Raw genomic sequence first — 16,554 nt, forward strand, 5'->3', positions numbered from 1 at the left:
TATCTAAGCTGGGCCAACATATTTGGCTTTTGATATGTACACATTTGGTTTTTGACATTATAGGGTTAATAAAAGGAGTTTCGATATTAGATAGCGATAGTTGAGTCCATCGCTGGCACCGGCTGATACCTAGCTACCGATACTATCGGGGCACCCAGCGATGTTTTGGCAGCTCCAAGACTCTCCAATTTGACAATTCTGAGACATGAGCACAAACAAACACTCACGCAGTGCATTCAGTTGGCGAGCGTAATAAATATGTGGGAAAATTCCCACATATATACAGTATTCAGTGCTAGTGCCGAGAACTCGCAACGAACGCGGACGCGTCGTTCACATATGCGTGAAAAACTAGCTGGCAACAACGGTGGCAAGTCCAAATGCGAAGAAAAGCCAGTAAATCGCGCGGCGAGTAAAGTGAACAAATTCGGTGCAGACCATTGCCGTTTCGGGGCGAATAATGTCTGCGTCTGTGATATGCGTCGATTTGAGCTCGGAGTCTGATGAGGAGGTAATATCCCGATTTCTCAGCGGACTCGTCAGTGCGTGTGTGTGTGAAAAAGTACAGTTGGATTTAAATAGGCTCGCTGCATGAGTGTGTGTGCGTGTTACACATAGTGTGGAATTAATTTTTTTTCGCGCTGCTTTTTTATTGAGAACGAGCAGACACGAACGTGCAGTGCCCCACTCATACAGTTGCAAAACGGTGTCAGTGCTGCCAGACCGAGCGATTGGAGACCTGGCGAGTCTTGCAATTGCAGTGGCGAATATCGGACTTTAATTACGTTAGGCGTGGAAGTGAGCGAGTGAGAGGGTGCGGTGAGTCTCCGCTCCTGGAGAGTGTTTGGTTAAGACGCAATTCGCCTGGTAAAGTTCGGAAAGTCGTCTCCGCTGATACGGCACTAAATCAAATCAACTCTCCACAGCGCGCGCTCGCAACTCTCCAATGCTCTCGCGCGCACCGACGAACACACACCTATACACTGACGCTTTTCGTTTGTTTATATTTTCATTCAAATTTAAAATACATCAGAGAGCAACCAACAGGTCGCCTGCAGTTTGGAACTAATATAAATGTTGCTAATTATAAAACGCGCTTCGAAGCCCATGCACTTGTGATTAAAACAACAAAAAATATTATGTATACTTAAAAGTAAACTTTGGTCTTATTGTCAGAGCCACTGTACTCTAATATTATTACCATTTGAACATAATTTGTATATCAGTTTCAAATTATATTTGCAGTCGCCGGCCAAACGACGACGACTCGAGGATCCTCTGCGAGTACTACCGCCATCCGGTAGGAAAAGTTTGCCTGCCAAACTTCTGAACATACCAAAGGCCTCCCTGGGATCTGCGATGATAGTGCCTATTGCAGAAACAGGACCTGCAAGGGAGACTCCGGTCATAGTGGATCCTCTCCGATCCATGCACATCCCCAGTGGAATCACCGTCACCAAGCACCAGAAGAACGTCCTCGCCACAAACGGAAACCTGACCATTTCTCTGGCAGAGAGCAACAACAACAACAATAACAACAACAACAACACTACCAGCTTCAACAACAATGTGACCCCGAAGCAGATCAATGTTGGCACCGGCCAGAAAGTGGCCTGGTCGGTGAGCAGCAAGGCGCCCAGTCCGAATGCCGTGATAACCACCGTGCCCAGCCACCAGGTGAGGGTGACGCCGTTTAACCCGATTCGACTCGCACCCGGGTCAAAAATAATACCGGCGTCGAAAGCGACGCCTGCTAAGATCCAACCCATTCTTGGGATGGGTCAGCCTCCGCAACAGGCACAAGCCCAGCAACCGAAGACCATAATGCTGGGTTTTGCGAAGCCCAATACTGCAGTGGGTCAAACGGCGCAACACCAAAAACCTGTATCGCTCCAAATACACCAGAAATTAGTTGCAGGACAGCAGAAAGTTATGGCTTCTGTTAGCCAAATAAATCAGCTACCGTTGCAGCAGCAACAGCCACTTAGACCGGTGAGCATTCAATTGCAGCAGCAACAGATCCAACGGAATGGCCCATTGCCTACACAGCAACAGAAGCCACTGGGATGCCCAGTGCCTACGCAGCAAGGGAAGCTACCACGTGGGCCATTGCCTACGAAGCCAGACGAGCCACTGGGTGGGCCACTGCCTACGGAGCCAGACGAGATACTGCGTGGCCCATTGCCTACGGAGCTTGACGTGCCACTGGTGGGCCCATTGCCTACGCGGCCAAAACCACCGGTGAGATCAATACAACAGCCAGTTAAAAAGAATACGGCGATTGGAGTACAGATTCCGCAATCACAGGAGCCACTGGGTGGCACATTGCCTACGCGGCCGAAACCACTAGGGGGCCAATTGCTAATGCAGCAAAAACCACCGGTGGGATCGCTACAACAGCCTGTTAAACAGAATACTGGGATTGGAGTACAGATTCAGCAATCACAGCAGCCACTGGGTGGCCCAATGCCTACGCGGCCGAAAACACTAGGAGGCCAATTGCTAACGCAGCAAAAACCACCGGTGGGATCGCTACAACAGCAGAATACGGGGATTGGAGTACAGATTCAGCAAATACCAAAGGTTTTCGTGGGACAACAGCCGCAGAAGGAGTACCTGAGTAAACTACAACAGGAGCAACAGAAGATTCTTCTGGGGCACCTGCAACAGCCGCAACAGAAGACGTTCCTGGGGCAACTGCGACAGGAGCAGCAGAAGATGCTGGGGCAACTACAGCAGCAGCAACAGAAAAAGATCCTGGGGCAATCTCAACAGCAAAAGGAGCCGTTGGGGCAACTACAACCTCAGCAGAAACCACCACAGCAACTGAACAATTCACTGGTGCACTTACAACAGCAACAACAACATAAAACTTCAGGGGGGCAACTCCAACAACAGCAGCAAAATCAACCACAGCAGAAAAATTCAATGGTGCACGTAAAACACCAACCGCAACAACAGCAAAAGAAGACTTCATTGGGGCAACTCCAGCAGCAACCACAACAGCAACAGAAGGCTTCAGTGGGGCAGCTGCAACAGCAACAGAAGACTTCATCGGGTCAGCTGCAACAGCAACAGAAGACTTCAGTGGGGCAGCTGCAACAGCAACCACAACAGCAACAGAAAACTTCAGCGGGGCAACTCCAACAGCAACAGCAACAGAAGATTTCAGTAGGGCAACTCCAACCACAACAGCAACAGAAGTCTTCAGCGGGGCAACTCCAACAACAACAGAAGATTTCAGCGGGGCAACTCCAACCACAACAGCAACAGAAGATTTCAGCGGGGCAACTCCAACCACAACAGCAACAGAAGTCTTCAGCGGGGCCACTCCAACAGCAACACAAGATTTCAGCGGGGCAACTCCAACAGCAACAGAAGATTTCTGCAGGGCAACTGCAACAGCAACCACAACAGCAGCTAAGTTCTTCCGCGGGGCAGCAGCAAAAACTACAAAAAGCGTCCTTAGGGCAGCAGTCAGCAGCTCAAAAGCAGGGAGCGGCCCCAGGGCAACAGCAAAAGTTACCAGTTGGACAATCCCAGCCCCAGAAGAGAACAAGTGCTGGACTTCTTCAACAGCAACAGGTGCCACAGAAGAAAATCGTGATGCAACCGCAGCTTCCGAAAACATCGGTGGTCCTGCCGCGCCCACAACAACTCCCGAATCCTTTGCTCGTGGCCCAACAGCAATCACCAAAGACACAGATGGCTATACAACTGCTAAACTCTGTGATGGGTCCACAGTTTCCACCGCAGCAACCTTTGCTTCCCGTTGTCAATCAAATTACGCACAAATCGATGACTATTCAGAGACTTCCAATGTTGCAGACAACGCCGACCGTACAAAAAATTCTACCAAAGCAGTTAGCTCCGCAGCAGACGCCACCACCCGCTCATATATTACAAAAGCAAACAATGCCAAACGCGGCCATGCAAAATCCTCCGTTCGCACACCGTCCACCGATAGTGCGACCCATGACGGTAGCCAAGATCACGCCGGTGCCTACAAACAACAATGTCTGCATCCCGATGAAGCCACAGATGGCTAGAGCTGTCAGTCCCCCCAGAGACGCAACAATGACTGCAGCCCGGACTTTGCCCTTTAAAAGATCACAGCGCAAGGCATCTGCAGCACCAATGACTTCGACGCATGTCCAGGGATTCACAGCGAGTGCCACACCTCCACAGCGCCTTCTGGCCACTCCACCGCATTGTGCCGCGGCCTTGAATGAGCCACTATTGCTTAACTTGCCGCCCACCACTAGCATTACGCCGCAACTGACGCCAACGACAACTCCACCGCCCGCTGGACCATCGGCAGCAGTTCAGCAACAGCAGCTGGCCAAGGCGGCAGCCATTAAATTGAATTCCTTGCCCGGAGCGAGCATTTCTCCAGTGAACAGGGCTCAAACTGCAAGCGCCAAGCGCATACAGCCGATTACCGTGCTCAAGAAATCCGACGAGGAATGGCGAAAGCATCTCGAGCAGCAGCAGCAAAAGAAGCACGTACAATTGCAGTCTTCCTCGATGACCACAATTGTCCTAGTCGAATCACCGCCCACTACGCCGCCCACGGATAAGCCGGAGCCGGAGCCGGAGCGCGGGCCAATGACCGTGGAAAAATCGTCGAACCAACCGATGCCAACAGATAAACAATCTAGTGCAATTAAAAGGCCCGCAGTCATGATTTCCAGGAAAAAATCCGGTTCAGTTGTCACAGAAATAGTGGATTTAGATAATATCCCGGATATCCCGGCACAAAAGCGCAGGAAAGAATGTTTTCCTCCAATTAAGAATGCAACCAAGGCAGCACCTTCAGTGAATGCCCCATTTACAACTGAGTACGCGGCACTTCTTCGGCTGTGCCGCGAGGTGGACAAATCGGCTGACATGGAGCGCCTTGTAAAGGGAGAATTGACCCAGTATTACTACAGTGCGCCCGAAAGCTTCGTGATGTCATGTGGCTTTCGCAACCTGGTCACAACGGCCATGGCGATGATCCAAAACGAATCGTACCTGGTGTACGTACACCTAAAGTACGTGTTAGATGAGTTAGCATCGCGGAGGCTGACAAAAATATTTCCCACAGTGCGAGCAATTCCGCCAGCTAGCCATTTCCCACTTCCACCAACATCGTTCACACCCAAGCAGCCAGCGATGTTGAATGCGCCGGAGCAGCAGACTGGGATGGCGGGAAGAGAGCAGGATGATGAAAATGAAGAGGTGACATTGGTGAATGTCCAGACCATTTCTCCCGAAGATAGGCGTAGGAATGAGCGCATACGCCACTTTTATCGCACGCTGCATGCTATTACTAAGCGAATAAAGATGTTGGAGGAAGCTGAAGTGGACTTGAACGACGAGGACTCCAGCTATCTTCAGTTGGAGCGCTTCAAAAAGCGCGCCTGCCAGATCTATGAAAAAATCTGTGATCTAAAGGGCGAGAGCAAGAGTGTACGTCGTCAGCTGAAGAAGCCCATCCATTTCAAGGATTCGGACTATCCACACTTCAATAACTCGCTATCGGCTTTTGTGAACAGGATGCAAGATTTTCCCGATTACCACGATGTGCTTCAAATACTGGAACAGTGCAACAAGGAAAAGGAACTTGGACTAGCCAAGTACGAGATGAAGAGAATCGGTACGTCATGGTCTTCAACTATCAAAATCAATATTGAGCACACATTTTATTGTTTTGCAGCCTACGATGCCTTTAACAAAGTCGGCCGAATGCTGCAATCGCGCCGTAAGAATGATCTTTACGAAACCGTCACACATTACACGGCAAATGGCAAAGATCCAGCGTCCAGTGATCCCGAGCTGCTAGCCAAGCTCAAGGAAAACAACAAAAAGCAAACCAAAATAAGTGATATCTTAGAAAAGTGAGCTGAAATCAAGAATTTTAGAGCTGCGCTGTTCATTTATCGAAAATATCTAGAACAACAGCGCAGTGCTCTGAATTTAAAATACTGTTCCAATCTAATTTTTTAATTATTTATTCTAGGTATGCCCTCGAGCAAGATCTCAATGCGGAGGAGCGTCAGGAGGCGCGGCTCAAGGAGAAAAAGTTGAAGCAGGTTAAAGCGGACGAGGAGGCCGCCAAGCTGGCTGCACTGGCGGAGGACGACGACAAGCCCTGCACAAGTGCTCAGGCAGCAGCTAAGGCGGCCGCTCTCGCCGCTTTAAAAAGGGGTCCAGCAGCTCGTGGAAATGTGATTCGAAAAAAGCGCCCCGCTAATGGACGGATCTTAAAAATCTACGACGACGAAGATGACTCGGAGGAGGAATCGGACTCGGAGGACGACGATGTGGAGGAATTTGTCAATAACTTTCAAGCCAACAGTGATGTGAGTGATGCCGACTCCGAAGTGGAAGCAGTAACATCACCAAAGAGAGATGCCTTGCCGCTCGCCGAGGAGGAGGATGTGATAGATATAACGAGAGACGAGACTGGCAAAAAGAATGACGAAGCCACGCCCAACGGCAGGCTTAAGATTATGTCCGTCTCTAGTCTGAACGCCAATTTTGTCCATGGGCAGGATCTGTATAGAAAGCCCAATCCCATGCCGTCTGCTAAGCCAGTCATTGCTGACCAGATAATCATTTCCGATGAGGAGTCATAGAAAGAGTTGTACCCGCAGACCTAGTTAAGTTATTTATTCAATATGTTCAGTTTCTTCCTGAATACGTTCACTAATTGTACATTTTTCAACTCCCCTTGCTAACAAAAATGTTATGAGGTCGACTATTTATTTTTGAACATTAATCATTAAATTTGATAACTTGATTAGGTTTATCCAGAAATGTTTAAATAATTCAAGCGTTGATGAGTTTACGACAATTTTTTATAGACACGTGAAAACCTTTTTTCATTTAAAACTGTCGTATATCCAAATGTTAAGTTCAAAAATAACTTCCGCCCTTACATTTTTGTGGTTGTTAATCTTGGTTGCAAATTCCACCACGCCTATTTATTGTAAAGCCCCCTACCTTTGGGTACAATCCAGAAAACTACGGTAGTGTATATACGGAATACTACTAGTCTAAGTTAGTCGTAGAAAATAAACAGAACGGTGAGAAACGATGACGCAAAGCGAATCTGCGCCTAGTTTATTCAATTTCAATGTTGCGCAGAAAGCGGGATACATCCGAATCGTCGATGGCCGTCTCCTCGATGATGTCGAAGTGGTCGTATCCTTTGAAGAGCGAGAAGCTCGCCTTGTAGCCCTTCTTTCTCAGCACATCAGCGTAGTGGCGACTTTGCTCGATGAAGGTGGGGCTGTCATGCTCGGCGGCCACCACGTAGATCTTGGTGGAGTTCCAAACGGTCACATCGGTATATTCCCACAGCATGGGCGACACGGACTCAATATTCCGCTCGTTGAGGCCCAGAATATTTTTGGGATTAACCGATTCTAGGTTGGAGAGCTCCCTCAGATCGTAAACGCCGCAGAGGAAGACCAAAGCCCACACCATCTTGCTCCGCTGGGCTGTAATCACATTTTGGCGCATGAGAATCTGGGCTAGCAAGTGGGCTCCGGCCGAGTGTCCGGCGAAGGTGACCGCCGACACTTTGGTCATTTCTGTGTAGTCAAAGATCCAGTTGAGGAAATGGGTGAACTGGGTCATCAGCTCCTCGAGCGTGACCTGCGGGCACAGGTTGTAGTCCATGACGGCCACTCGGTATCCACGCCGCACCAGGGGACCCACAATCGAGCAGGACATGCTCATGTCCATCTCCTGCCAGTAGCCGCCGTGCACGAAGACGAACAGCGGCGCCTGGTTGGTGGTCTTTTCGTTGTAGAACACATCCACCAACTGACGACCTTCTCCGTAGCGCAAGTGGTCCACAGAGATGCCCTGCTTCTCGGTCAGTTCCCTGCCATCTGGAATTTTACGCTTAAATGGGGCTCTGCCGTCGGGAATACCAGTTCTTACGCAGCTTGGTCACCCGAACAAAGTGCTCCAGCACGGCCAAATTCGGTTCCGGCTGGTCCTGAAACCTGGTCGTATGATAGCTGGGAAAATAGTCCCGGTCAAGGTCTTTGCACCTCGGATTGTACATTCCAGATAAGAGACAGTAAATCACTGGGACTTCAAACACAGATTAGAAAGGCAAAGTAGCAAGTGCTTAGGCTGAGTGGCCTAATTGTTATTACTGCGCTTTGCGGTCTATTGTAATGCAATATTAGAGCTTAGCTTCAAGCAATTCAAGTCTAACCGGATTGCCAAAGTTGAGCAGAACCGTTAGCTTTTAACGTTTAACTAAGCTTTCGCACTAATTACCGGATCTGGAATTGTTGCAGGAGATGGTGTTTTGCAACACTAATTCCAGGGTCTAAATAATTAAGTGGACTTCTTTAGACATTTAAAATCAGTTTACAAGATTAAATCTTAAGAACAAAACCTTACATTTTGGCAATTTTACTATGTTGTTATTAAATAAGAAAGGGATCTAAAAAATTCTTGAGGCTAAAATAGATCCGTTTTAAAATTAAAATATCCATTGAACAAACAACTGTTTGACAAAAAAAAAAAACGTTGCCAGATGCGATTTGTGTCAAGTGTTATAATTAGATGCAACGGTCTCACTGTGACAACTTGGCGATAACAACGCCATCTGATATCGATGTACGATAGGCACCGATAAGTTTACACAAATAAGCCAACTCAGCCGAAAAGAATTCGGTTTTCCCATCTAATTTAATAATATTTACGAAAATGAGCCGACAGCAGAATGAGGAGGACACCAACTCCGTGCTATTCGATGCCCGCAACGAGTACTACATCGGTAACTTCATGGGTTCGATCAACTTCGTGCTGCCGGAGCAGGGCACCGCGGGTCCGGAGCTCCTGTCCTACATGTACCTCTCTTACTTGGCCATCGATTCCGGACGCATTGTGGCCTCGGACATCAAGGAGGGAAACTCCACGCCCCTGCAGGCCTTGCGTCTGGTGCACGAAGCCTTTGAGCAGCCTTCGAGGACGGAGGAGCTGCTGGAGAAACTCACGGACAAGGTGGCCGGAGAGGAGGATGAGACCAACATTTGGCACCTCGCAACCGCCATCGTCTACTGCCACGACGGGCAGTTCGAGAACGCACTGAAGATCCTGCACGGCTCCACCAATCTGGAGTCAATGGCTCTGTCGGTTCAGTGCCTGCTGCGTCTACAGCGCGTGGATCTGGCCAAGCAGCTGGTGGCCAAGATGCAGGAGATCAGCGACGATGCTACGCTGACTCAGCTCGCTCAGGCGTGGGTGGCCCTCGCCCAGGGAACGGAACAGATGCAGGACGCCTTTCACATCTACCAGGAGTTCTGTGAAAAGTTCAAGCCCACGCCGGCGCTGCTAAACGGCCAAGCGGTCGTTCACTTGGGCCTGGAACGGTACGAGGAGGCTGATTCCGTGCTGCGCGAATCTCTGCTGAAGAAGCACAACGACTACGACACGCTGATCAATCTGATGGTTCATGCCCACCTTACGGGCAAGCCGACGGAGGCCATCACCCGGAATCTAGAGCAGCTGAGGCAGTTCTATCCCAAGAGCGACTTTGTCACCGATCTGGACAAGAAGTCAGCGGAGTTCGACCGCCTGTGCCTGCAGTACGACGTCGAGGGCGGTGAAAAACTGCTCGCCATCTAGACATAAGAAGAAATTCCAAATATCCAAATTATCAAAACCTTTTGTTCATGTATTAAACTACAATAAAAATTTATTAGAAATGTATGAGGTAGCGGAGAGCAGATCAATAGCTGTAAAGAGAATACAAAGTATTAGGGTGGATTTTATATGTTTGACCACTGCGCTGGGTACTCACTTCTGTTTGAAGCCATATTTCTTGCGTTCGTAGAACAGGTCAGTCTTGGAGCTGCCCAGATTCACAATCTTGGGGCATCCGTCGCGCTATAAGAACCGAAATGCACATTAATACAATCGAAGGTACCAGATATGACTTGAAAACTCACGTCCTTTTCCTGAATGGTGCACGACTTGCAGTAGTAAGCATCCGACACTCCGGGACCGCCGCAGATGACGCACCTGCCCTGGTAGGATCCGTAGTTGCACTCGTCGCAGATCCGCACCAGGGTGCAGGGCCGCACGTAGGAGTCGCAGATCACACACTTTCCATCGTCCTTTTCACACAGGCGTCCAATGGCTGCCGCATGGAATGTCGAAAGTGTTCGAATTATTGCATTTTCTGCGATTTCCAAGCGGTTTTGTTTGAGAACTCACCCACGCCGGGCTGCTTGCGGCAGAAAATCAAATCCGGATGATGTTTGGCCATGATTTAATGGTAGTTTTCAGTCAGCAAATCTAAAAACAATTGCAGAAAAAGCGGCGACTTTTTTATAGTGTGACCTTTACACAATCTCGCTTTCAGGGTTGCCAAGTGGTTAACATTATCATGAAGGGCATTCATTAAAATCTATGATGGCTTGAATAAAGATAAATGCTATTTTTTAAATATTATTTACTATATTTGATAATATAATATATATACAAATAATATTTTCGAACTACTACCTGAAACTTAATAACTTTCAAAAGCAACTGTCAGCCCTGCACCATGCAGTTTGGCAATTCACAGCGACTAGTAAACAACAACAGCTGTTCGCATTCTCGAATTTTATTTTCTGTATTCGCGTTCAGCTTTGGTCCAAAATATTGCAAAAACACACCCACGATGCAACAGATCAGTTAGGTAGTTGTGTTGCACTTAGGGCTGCAAGCAGGACTTGAGAAAGGACACCAGCAAAATGTCGCAGACAGCATCCACAACGCAAAGTGCAACCGCTGCACCGGTGGGCGGCAGCAGACGCAATGAAGTGGGCGGCGTGGGCGTCATCGGGACCACCATGTCGGCTAGATATGGAGAAACGGAATGGGAGGCTCGCGAGGTGCGTATCGGAATGTGAAGCTTTATACCATATTCAGTAATTAAACTCCTATTTTCTATTCAGTCCCAGCGGCAGAGGGAACTGCACGAAGCTCGAGCACGGGCAGCGCAGATGGAAAAAACCATGAAGTGGTGGTAAGTGGAGCAGCTCGTCGTGGTCAAAACTATCTGCTAATCCAAACATCAACCATTCCCAGGTCCGACTGCACTGCGAACTGGCGGGAGAAGTGGAGTAAGGTAATTTGGTTGCCATGGCTTTAAAGTTGGGTCAATATTGCCGGTATCCAATAACAAAACTTTTCACTTTTCGCAGGTCCGCAACGAGCGGAATAAGGCCAGAGAGGAGTCCAAGCAGCTGAGCCTCAAACTGGACGGCGCCATGAAGGAGGCCCACTCGCTGAAGCGGGAGAAAAACGATCTCGAGTTGCAGATCACGCAGCTGAAGAAGGAGATGGAGAAAGTGCACACGCTGATGATGAAGCACGCCGGTCAGTTCCATCGAGCCGACACCAGCGAGGATGCGGAGGCCAACGGACGGGATGCCAACTGCTCGCCGGATATCTCCTCGGATGGCTTGAAGAATATCAATAGCGAGGACGGCTTGGTTACCAAGCTGCCCAATGATGTCAAGGATCTAGACATTGAGGAGTTCGCTATGAAGGGGGCTATGCCCAAACATCTGACCGAGTTGGATGAAGCGGCGGCTGCCGAGGAGAAGCGCCTGATTCAGCAATTGTCCAAGGATGACTTTGACGAGGACTACTTGCTGCAAAAGATATCCATGCTGCAATTGCGCCTTGACGAGGCTCAGAAAACTCTTCAAGCGGAAAGGGAGTGAGTAATCTCTATTCCAATAATAATACCATAATTAATACTATTATTTTCGTAGTGAAAAGCTGGAGCTGCACAAGAGCATAGAAAAACTTACGCTGGAGATCCAGGATGTGCGCGGACGTCAAGAGGAGATGCGCTCTGCCAAGCAGGAGGCAGTGCGTGAACTGTTAACTCTTCAAGAACAACATCGTGCTGAGATGCGTATAGTGAACAACTCGCTGCAGGAGGAGATTGCTGCCCGTGAGAATCTCGAGCGACGGTAAGCAAATATGCATTCTTTACTTTGACTAGAGTGTAACTATGGATTCATTGCAGCCTCACGGAGCTTCGCACTGAACTGGAGCACCTTCAGGCGGAGAACGCCTCCGAATGGGGCAAGCGCGAGCGACTGGAGTCCGAAAAATTGGCCATGGAGCGCGACAACAAGAAACTGCGCGCAGAACTGCGGGATTACCAGGAACGTTCGGACCGTAAGTGCCGACCCATGCAAGCTAATGACGTGGAGCTGCGAGCATTGCAGCAGGAACTCTCGGAGCGCAATAAGGAGATCAGCGAGGTGAAGATGTCGCACGCCAAGCTAAAGAAGTTGCTGGCCGAAACAAACACGGAGCTGGGACACGCCGTGCGGCGAGCCGAGCAGTACGAGGCGGAGGTGAGTAAATCCACACCCAAAAATCTTATCGGATGATATATGGATCAGATTACGCCTATCAGCTTATCAGCCTAGGAAAACTTAGAGATGTAGCAGCCTTCCTTGCCGAATTCAGTTTGATTAACATTTATTCACATTAACACTTCGACATAAAACAAATTGGTAAATGCAGTACTTTGTGATTATCGAAACAAGTACATTAGTTAGCAAATGCCGCCAGTCCGGTGATAGCTCGTCCCAGGATCAACGCGTGTATATCGTGCGTGCCCTCGTAGGTGTTAACTGACTCCAGGTTGATTACATGCCGGATCACATGATATTCGTCGCTGATTCCGTTCGCACCCAGCATGTCCCTCATTTGGCGCGCTATATCCAGCGATTTGCCGGTATTGTTTCGCTTCAAAAGGGAAATCATGTCGGGCGTATGCAGCTTCTGATCCTTGAGGCGACCCACATGCAGGCAAGCCTGCAGGCCCAAGGCAATCTCCGTGATGGCATCGGCCAGCTTCTTTTGGATCAACTGGTTGGCAGCCAAAGGACGACCGAATTGCTTGCGATCCAGGGTATACTGGCGAGCAATCTCCACACAGGTTTCGGCTGCGCCCAGGGCTCCCCACGCGATTCCATAGCGAGCATTGTTCAGACAGCTGAAGGGTCCACTAAAGCCGGCCACATTGGGTAGCAACTGCTCCTCCGGCACACGGACCTCGTCCATCAGGATCATACCCGTGGGCGAAGCACGCAGAGAGAACTTGCCCTCAATCTTTGGCGTCTCCAAACCCTTGCCGGATATCTTGCGGTCCACCAGGAAGCCGCGTACCTTGCCATCCTCGCATTTGGCCCATACGACTATGACGTCTGCGATGGGCGCACTAGTAATCCAGGTCTTAGATCCGTTCAGGATGTATGTCTTGCTTTTGCTGTCGTACTTGGCACGGGTCTCCATGCCAGCGGGGTCACTACCGTGGTTGGGCTCAGTTAGGCCAAAGGCACCTGGATAAATATGAGAACAAATTGAGATTCGTTTAAAGAGAACACATCTAAACTATACCTCGGTGCCTTTATTTAATTCACTCAATATTTCTTCAAAATAGAAATCATTATATTCATTTGGAACTTACCAATCAGTTTGCCCTCTGCCATGCTGGGTAAATAGCGTTGCTTCTGCTCCTCGGATCCAAAGTCGTAGATGGCGCCCATGGCCAGCGAGCTCTGGACACTCACGGCGGATCGATAAGCGGAATCCACGCGCTCCACCTCGCGGGTCAGCAAGCCGTAGGCAACGCTAGAGACTCCGGCGCAACCGTATCCTTTTATGGTGCAGCCCAGGACGCCCAGACTGCCAATCTCCTCCATAATCTTCTTGTCGAACGTCTCCAGGCGATTGGCCATCTTGACGCGCGGATGCAGCTCGGCCTGGCAGTATCCACGGAACGCATCCCGAATGGCCACCTCCTCCTCGGTCAGTTGGCTCTCCAAATTCAGCGGATCCTGCCAGTTGAACTTGGGAGCTGCGGCTTTGGAGCTCGTGCTGGCCAAGCGGCGGGCACACGGTCGCAGTTTGCTGATTACACTTTGCGCAATCATAATTCCAATTCGGTTCTGTCTTTTCTGTTGGAAGTGGTCAGCCGGTTCTCCACGGAACAGCTGCTCGATTCGACGTTCGGCGAGAGACTGAAGAAAGCTCAAATCTACAGCGAGAGCTTTTGGCTGCCCGCTCTTCGCGCGTTCTCTTCGCTCTTCCGCGCCACTTTGTTTACCTCGATTTAATATTGTTGTTATGCCCGATCTTAATCTGCGGGTTCTAAATTTTTCGCACTATCGCGTTTATATTTCACTTGACGATAGAAACCAAGAGTGAAGCGAGTGTGGAAGGAAATATTTTTCCATTTTAAGCGTTATCACCACTTGGCGGGGGTCGTCTGCTTATCAGTTGTGTTTGAAGACTGGAAGGCACGCCCCCTTGCTCTTTGTGCTTCGAGTTTTGGGTGCAGATGCAACTTATGGGTACTGAACAAATATGTAATGTACCAATCTGAATTTAAATATGTAGCCACATCACTACTTTTCTCCATTTCCCTGCAGGTGAAGCGTCTGCGCCAGCGTGTGGAGGAGCTAAAGCGGGAGCTAGCTGGTGCTGAGGACGAACTGGATTCGGCCGTAAACCAAGTGCGCCGCCTGCAGCGCTCCAACGATGAGCTGGTGGGTCAGACGGAGGGCCTACAGGTGCAGATTCAGCACCTCCAGAATAGGTAAGATCAGTTCGAAAGAAAAAAATTTAGATTTGCATACGGCTAAGTCTTTTGACTAACTCTAATACCGACTAACTTTTCAACTGGTGCTGGCTTGACTAATAACCTAACTCCTAACCCACGCTTAACCCAACGAAAAAGACGTGCTCCGAGTCCCCAGCTGCGGGGCATGGGCGGGGTGCAGTTGAGGAATAAGATTGCCGTGGAGCTGCCCAACGACTGTCTGCCGAACATCAATGATCTTCGGCAGATCTTCGATGACTCGCAGGCAGGTTTGAGGAGCTCGCACAATGGCAGCGATGCAGCTATGCATCATGCTGCTTCCGTAAAGAGATCTAGTCACACGGAACGAACGCTCCTGCAGCAGCAGCAGAGTAGTGCTGCGGCATCTGCAGCGGCGGCGGCAGCGGCAGCAGCTGCTTTTTTTGATGCCAAGCCCACGCATCTGGAGGAGAACATATTTGAGTCGAAGTCACGGAATCTAGAGTTCGAGCGGGCCAAGCAGAAATTCGATAATCCTCACGGACAGCATCATCATCATCACCAGAGGCAGCGATCCGGAAACGGACGTTATGGCAGCGCAGGCAGTAGTGCCAGTCGAGCGAATCTGGCGCTGCCCCTGAAGGGAACCACAAATGGAGGCAGCAGCTCCGTTTCCAGTAAAGATGAGCTGAACCGGCAGCTGTACGAGAAGGAGCAGTCTGCAGGCGCTGGATATGCGAGAAACAGCATTAATCTAGATGGTCTCAAGGTGTCCGACGATGAGGTGAGATTGGAGGAGCATAAACGATTGTTATCAGACATTCACTTGAGTAAACTAATGCTTTGTTAGTTATTGTGCTCATCACAACATTGGTTTGAGTTCTTTTAGTATCACTAATCCTTACTGCATGTATTGTTTCTACTAATCAATGTAATCTAATGATTCTTGGTAAATATAATAACTATTTGTGATTTAAATTTCAGACTCCGTAGCTATGGTTCGACAAGCTTGCTGCTGGACGACGAGACGGAGGGTAACAGCGACTAGGATAACCAGACGAAAGACATTTGAGAGACATTAATGGTATTAACCTTAAGTATTAATTCGCAAGTACTTTAAAGTTGGTAGGACAACAGTCCCAAATATAATCCGCATTCCTAGTTTATATTTGGGGCTTTTACCAACCGGTGCCCCAGTTTTTTATAAGCAACAAATACTTATTTATCAACTAAGATATTCTTAATTTCGTGACTAATTCCAATCATCAGATCACCAGTTAGCCACGTTCATATCTTCAATATTCCAAGTAATTTAAGCATAACGTTTGAAACTCATTTTGCTGGCCATATTCTTATGAGCTTAACTCGCAGCTAAGACGGTTGTTAGGAGGATTTCTCCTTCACATCCTTGCATCCTCATCGGAAACCCTTGCCTTTACTAAAAATGAACAGACTTAAAAACAAATATACCGACATATATACGTATGGAAGCATAATACAGGTTCGATGTTTGCGGAATAGCATTTAGTGCCAGAAATCTAAAGAAATTGTATGAGATTTAGGAAACCATTGGTAGAAATGCTGCTAATTATTAATCGACATTATTGGAAATTATACAAATAATTCTCACTACATATTTAGACATTTTTGCAGTTGCCTAGTCCGAAATTCTTTTAGTTTTTCAAAAGTCTATCGATATTCAGCAGCATAGTTGATCTTTTACAAAATATATATACATTTAAAAAAAATCAGAACTCAAAATATTTACGTATTATAATATAGCAATATTAGTATTTTAGTTATTGATAAATAACAATTTATTATTAACTATTAAAATTATATAAAAAATACAAACGATATGCCAATAAAGGTAGCATGTTACAAGATAATCTTCTTGCGAATCCCGTCCTGCTTTTTCGTCGTCTTCATGGAAGCAT

The 16,554-nt window shown here is 48.4% G+C and overlaps 6 protein-coding genes across 10 annotated transcripts; 3 read left to right on the forward strand and 3 right to left on the reverse strand.

The window, feature by feature from the left end:
* Positions 1-114: 114 nt before the first annotated feature.
* On the forward strand, positions 115-7,098 carry LOC6731219 (daxx-like protein). Of its 4 annotated transcripts, none has more exons than XM_039292290.2 (5): positions 115-511; positions 1,246-3,366; positions 3,400-5,641; positions 5,702-5,882; positions 6,005-7,098. In XM_039292290.2, exons 1-5 carry the CDS (start codon positions 461-463, stop codon positions 6,621-6,623), a joined length of 5,214 nt encoding a protein of 1,737 aa, XP_039148224.1. In that variant the 5' UTR covers positions 115-460; the 3' UTR covers positions 6,624-7,098. The 4 variants fall into 4 exon arrangements, with proteins under 4 accessions (XP_039148224.1, XP_016023761.1, XP_039148248.1 ...); XM_039292314.2 differs by having other exon boundaries at positions 116-511; positions 1,246-2,409; positions 2,542-5,641; XM_016179658.3 differs by having other exon boundaries at positions 1,227-5,641.
* LOC6731220 (kynurenine formamidase) lies at positions 7,075-8,411 on the reverse strand. The gene is made up of 2 exons (XM_016178889.3): positions 7,939-8,411; positions 7,075-7,886 (listed from the first exon to the last, which is right to left on the reverse strand). The coding sequence occupies exons 1-2, from the start codon at positions 8,063-8,065 to the stop codon at positions 7,111-7,113; spliced, it is 903 nt and encodes a 300-aa protein (XP_016023763.1). The 5' UTR covers positions 8,066-8,411; the 3' UTR covers positions 7,075-7,110.
* Positions 8,412-8,607: 196 nt separating this feature from the next.
* LOC6731221 (coatomer subunit epsilon) lies at positions 8,608-9,726 on the forward strand. The gene has a single exon (XM_002078344.4). The coding sequence runs from the start codon at positions 8,722-8,724 to the stop codon at positions 9,640-9,642; it is 921 nt and encodes a 306-aa protein (XP_002078380.2). The 5' UTR covers positions 8,608-8,721; the 3' UTR covers positions 9,643-9,726.
* On the reverse strand, positions 9,687-10,504 carry LOC6731222 (PHD finger-like domain-containing protein 5A). Its single transcript, XM_002078345.3, has 4 exons — positions 10,234-10,504; positions 9,966-10,156; positions 9,818-9,903; positions 9,687-9,752 (listed from the first exon to the last, which is right to left on the reverse strand). The coding sequence occupies exons 1-4, from the start codon at positions 10,283-10,285 to the stop codon at positions 9,746-9,748; spliced, it is 336 nt and encodes a 111-aa protein (XP_002078381.1). The 5' UTR covers positions 10,286-10,504; the 3' UTR covers positions 9,687-9,745.
* A 72-nt stretch (positions 10,505-10,576) lies between these two features.
* On the forward strand, positions 10,577-16,506 carry LOC6731223 (coiled-coil domain-containing protein 102A). Of its 2 annotated transcripts, XM_016179661.3 has the most exons (9): positions 10,577-10,898; positions 10,962-11,032; positions 11,095-11,134; positions 11,211-11,731; positions 11,787-11,990; positions 12,047-12,383; positions 14,469-14,635; positions 14,777-15,401; positions 15,602-16,506. In XM_016179661.3, the coding sequence occupies exons 1-9, from the start codon at positions 10,758-10,760 to the stop codon at positions 15,608-15,610; spliced, it is 2,115 nt and encodes a 704-aa protein (XP_016023765.1). In that variant the 5' UTR covers positions 10,577-10,757; the 3' UTR covers positions 15,611-16,506. The 2 variants fall into 2 exon arrangements, with proteins under 2 accessions (XP_016023765.1, XP_016023764.1); XM_016179660.3 differs by lacking the exon at positions 14,777-15,401.
* On the reverse strand, positions 12,494-14,081 carry LOC6731224 (glutaryl-CoA dehydrogenase, mitochondrial). Its single transcript, XM_002078347.4, has 2 exons — positions 13,505-14,081; positions 12,494-13,376 (listed from the first exon to the last, which is right to left on the reverse strand). Exons 1-2 carry the CDS (start codon positions 13,968-13,970, stop codon positions 12,583-12,585), a joined length of 1,260 nt encoding a protein of 419 aa, XP_002078383.1. The 5' UTR covers positions 13,971-14,081; the 3' UTR covers positions 12,494-12,582.
* Positions 16,507-16,554: the final 48 nt, after the last annotated feature.

This window comes from Drosophila simulans, chromosome 2L (assembly GCF_016746395.2).
Source record: "Drosophila simulans strain w501 chromosome 2L, Prin_Dsim_3.1, whole genome shotgun sequence".
NCBI lineage: Eukaryota > Metazoa > Arthropoda > Insecta > Diptera > Drosophilidae > Drosophila > Drosophila simulans.

What these genes read in the sequence shown, in the direction of transcription:
- LOC6731221 (XM_002078344.4), top strand. Translation starts at nt 8,722, where the DNA reads ATGAGCCGACAGCAGAATGAGGAGGACACCAACTCCGTGCTATTCGAT.
- LOC6731220 (XM_016178889.3), bottom strand. Translation starts at nt 8,065, where the DNA reads ATGTACAATCCGAGGTGCAAAGACCTTGACCGGGACTATTTTCCCAGC. An exon ending in TGTTCGGGTGACCAAGCTGC is followed by an intron (nt 7,887 to 7,938) that starts GTAAGAACTGGT and finishes GTAAAATTCCAG; the next exon opens with ATGGCAGGGAACTGACCGAG.
- LOC6731222 (XM_002078345.3), bottom strand. Translation starts at nt 10,285, where the DNA reads ATGGCCAAACATCATCCGGATTTGATTTTCTGCCGCAAGCAGCCCGGC. An exon ending in CCGCAAGCAGCCCGGCGTGG is followed by an intron (nt 10,157 to 10,233) that starts GTGAGTTCTCAA and finishes TCCATGCGGCAG; the next exon opens with CCATTGGACGCCTGTGTGAA. An exon ending in GCACCATTCAGGAAAAGGAC is followed by an intron (nt 9,904 to 9,965) that starts GTGAGTTTTCAA and finishes CGGTTCTTATAG; the next exon opens with CGCGACGGATGCCCCAAGAT.
- LOC6731224 (XM_002078347.4), bottom strand. Translation starts at nt 13,970, where the DNA reads ATGATTGCGCAAAGTGTAATCAGCAAACTGCGACCGTGTGCCCGCCGC. An exon ending in GGCAGAGGGCAAACTGATTG is followed by an intron (nt 13,377 to 13,504) that starts GTAAGTTCCAAA and finishes ATATTTATCCAG; the next exon opens with GTGCCTTTGGCCTAACTGAG.
- LOC6731223 (XM_016179661.3), top strand. Translation starts at nt 10,758, where the DNA reads ATGTCGCAGACAGCATCCACAACGCAAAGTGCAACCGCTGCACCGGTG. An exon ending in GGCGGGAGAAGTGGAGTAAG is followed by an intron (nt 11,135 to 11,210) that starts GTAATTTGGTTG and finishes CACTTTTCGCAG; the next exon opens with GTCCGCAACGAGCGGAATAA. An exon ending in CGTGAGAATCTCGAGCGACG is followed by an intron (nt 11,991 to 12,046) that starts GTAAGCAAATAT and finishes GATTCATTGCAG; the next exon opens with CCTCACGGAGCTTCGCACTG.
- LOC6731219 (XM_016179657.3), top strand. Translation starts at nt 461, where the DNA reads ATGTCTGCGTCTGTGATATGCGTCGATTTGAGCTCGGAGTCTGATGAG. An exon ending in GCTCGGAGTCTGATGAGGAG is followed by an intron (nt 512 to 1,245) that starts GTAATATCCCGA and finishes TTATATTTGCAG; the next exon opens with TCGCCGGCCAAACGACGACG. An exon ending in GTACGAGATGAAGAGAATCG is followed by an intron (nt 5,642 to 5,701) that starts GTACGTCATGGT and finishes ATTGTTTTGCAG; the next exon opens with CCTACGATGCCTTTAACAAA.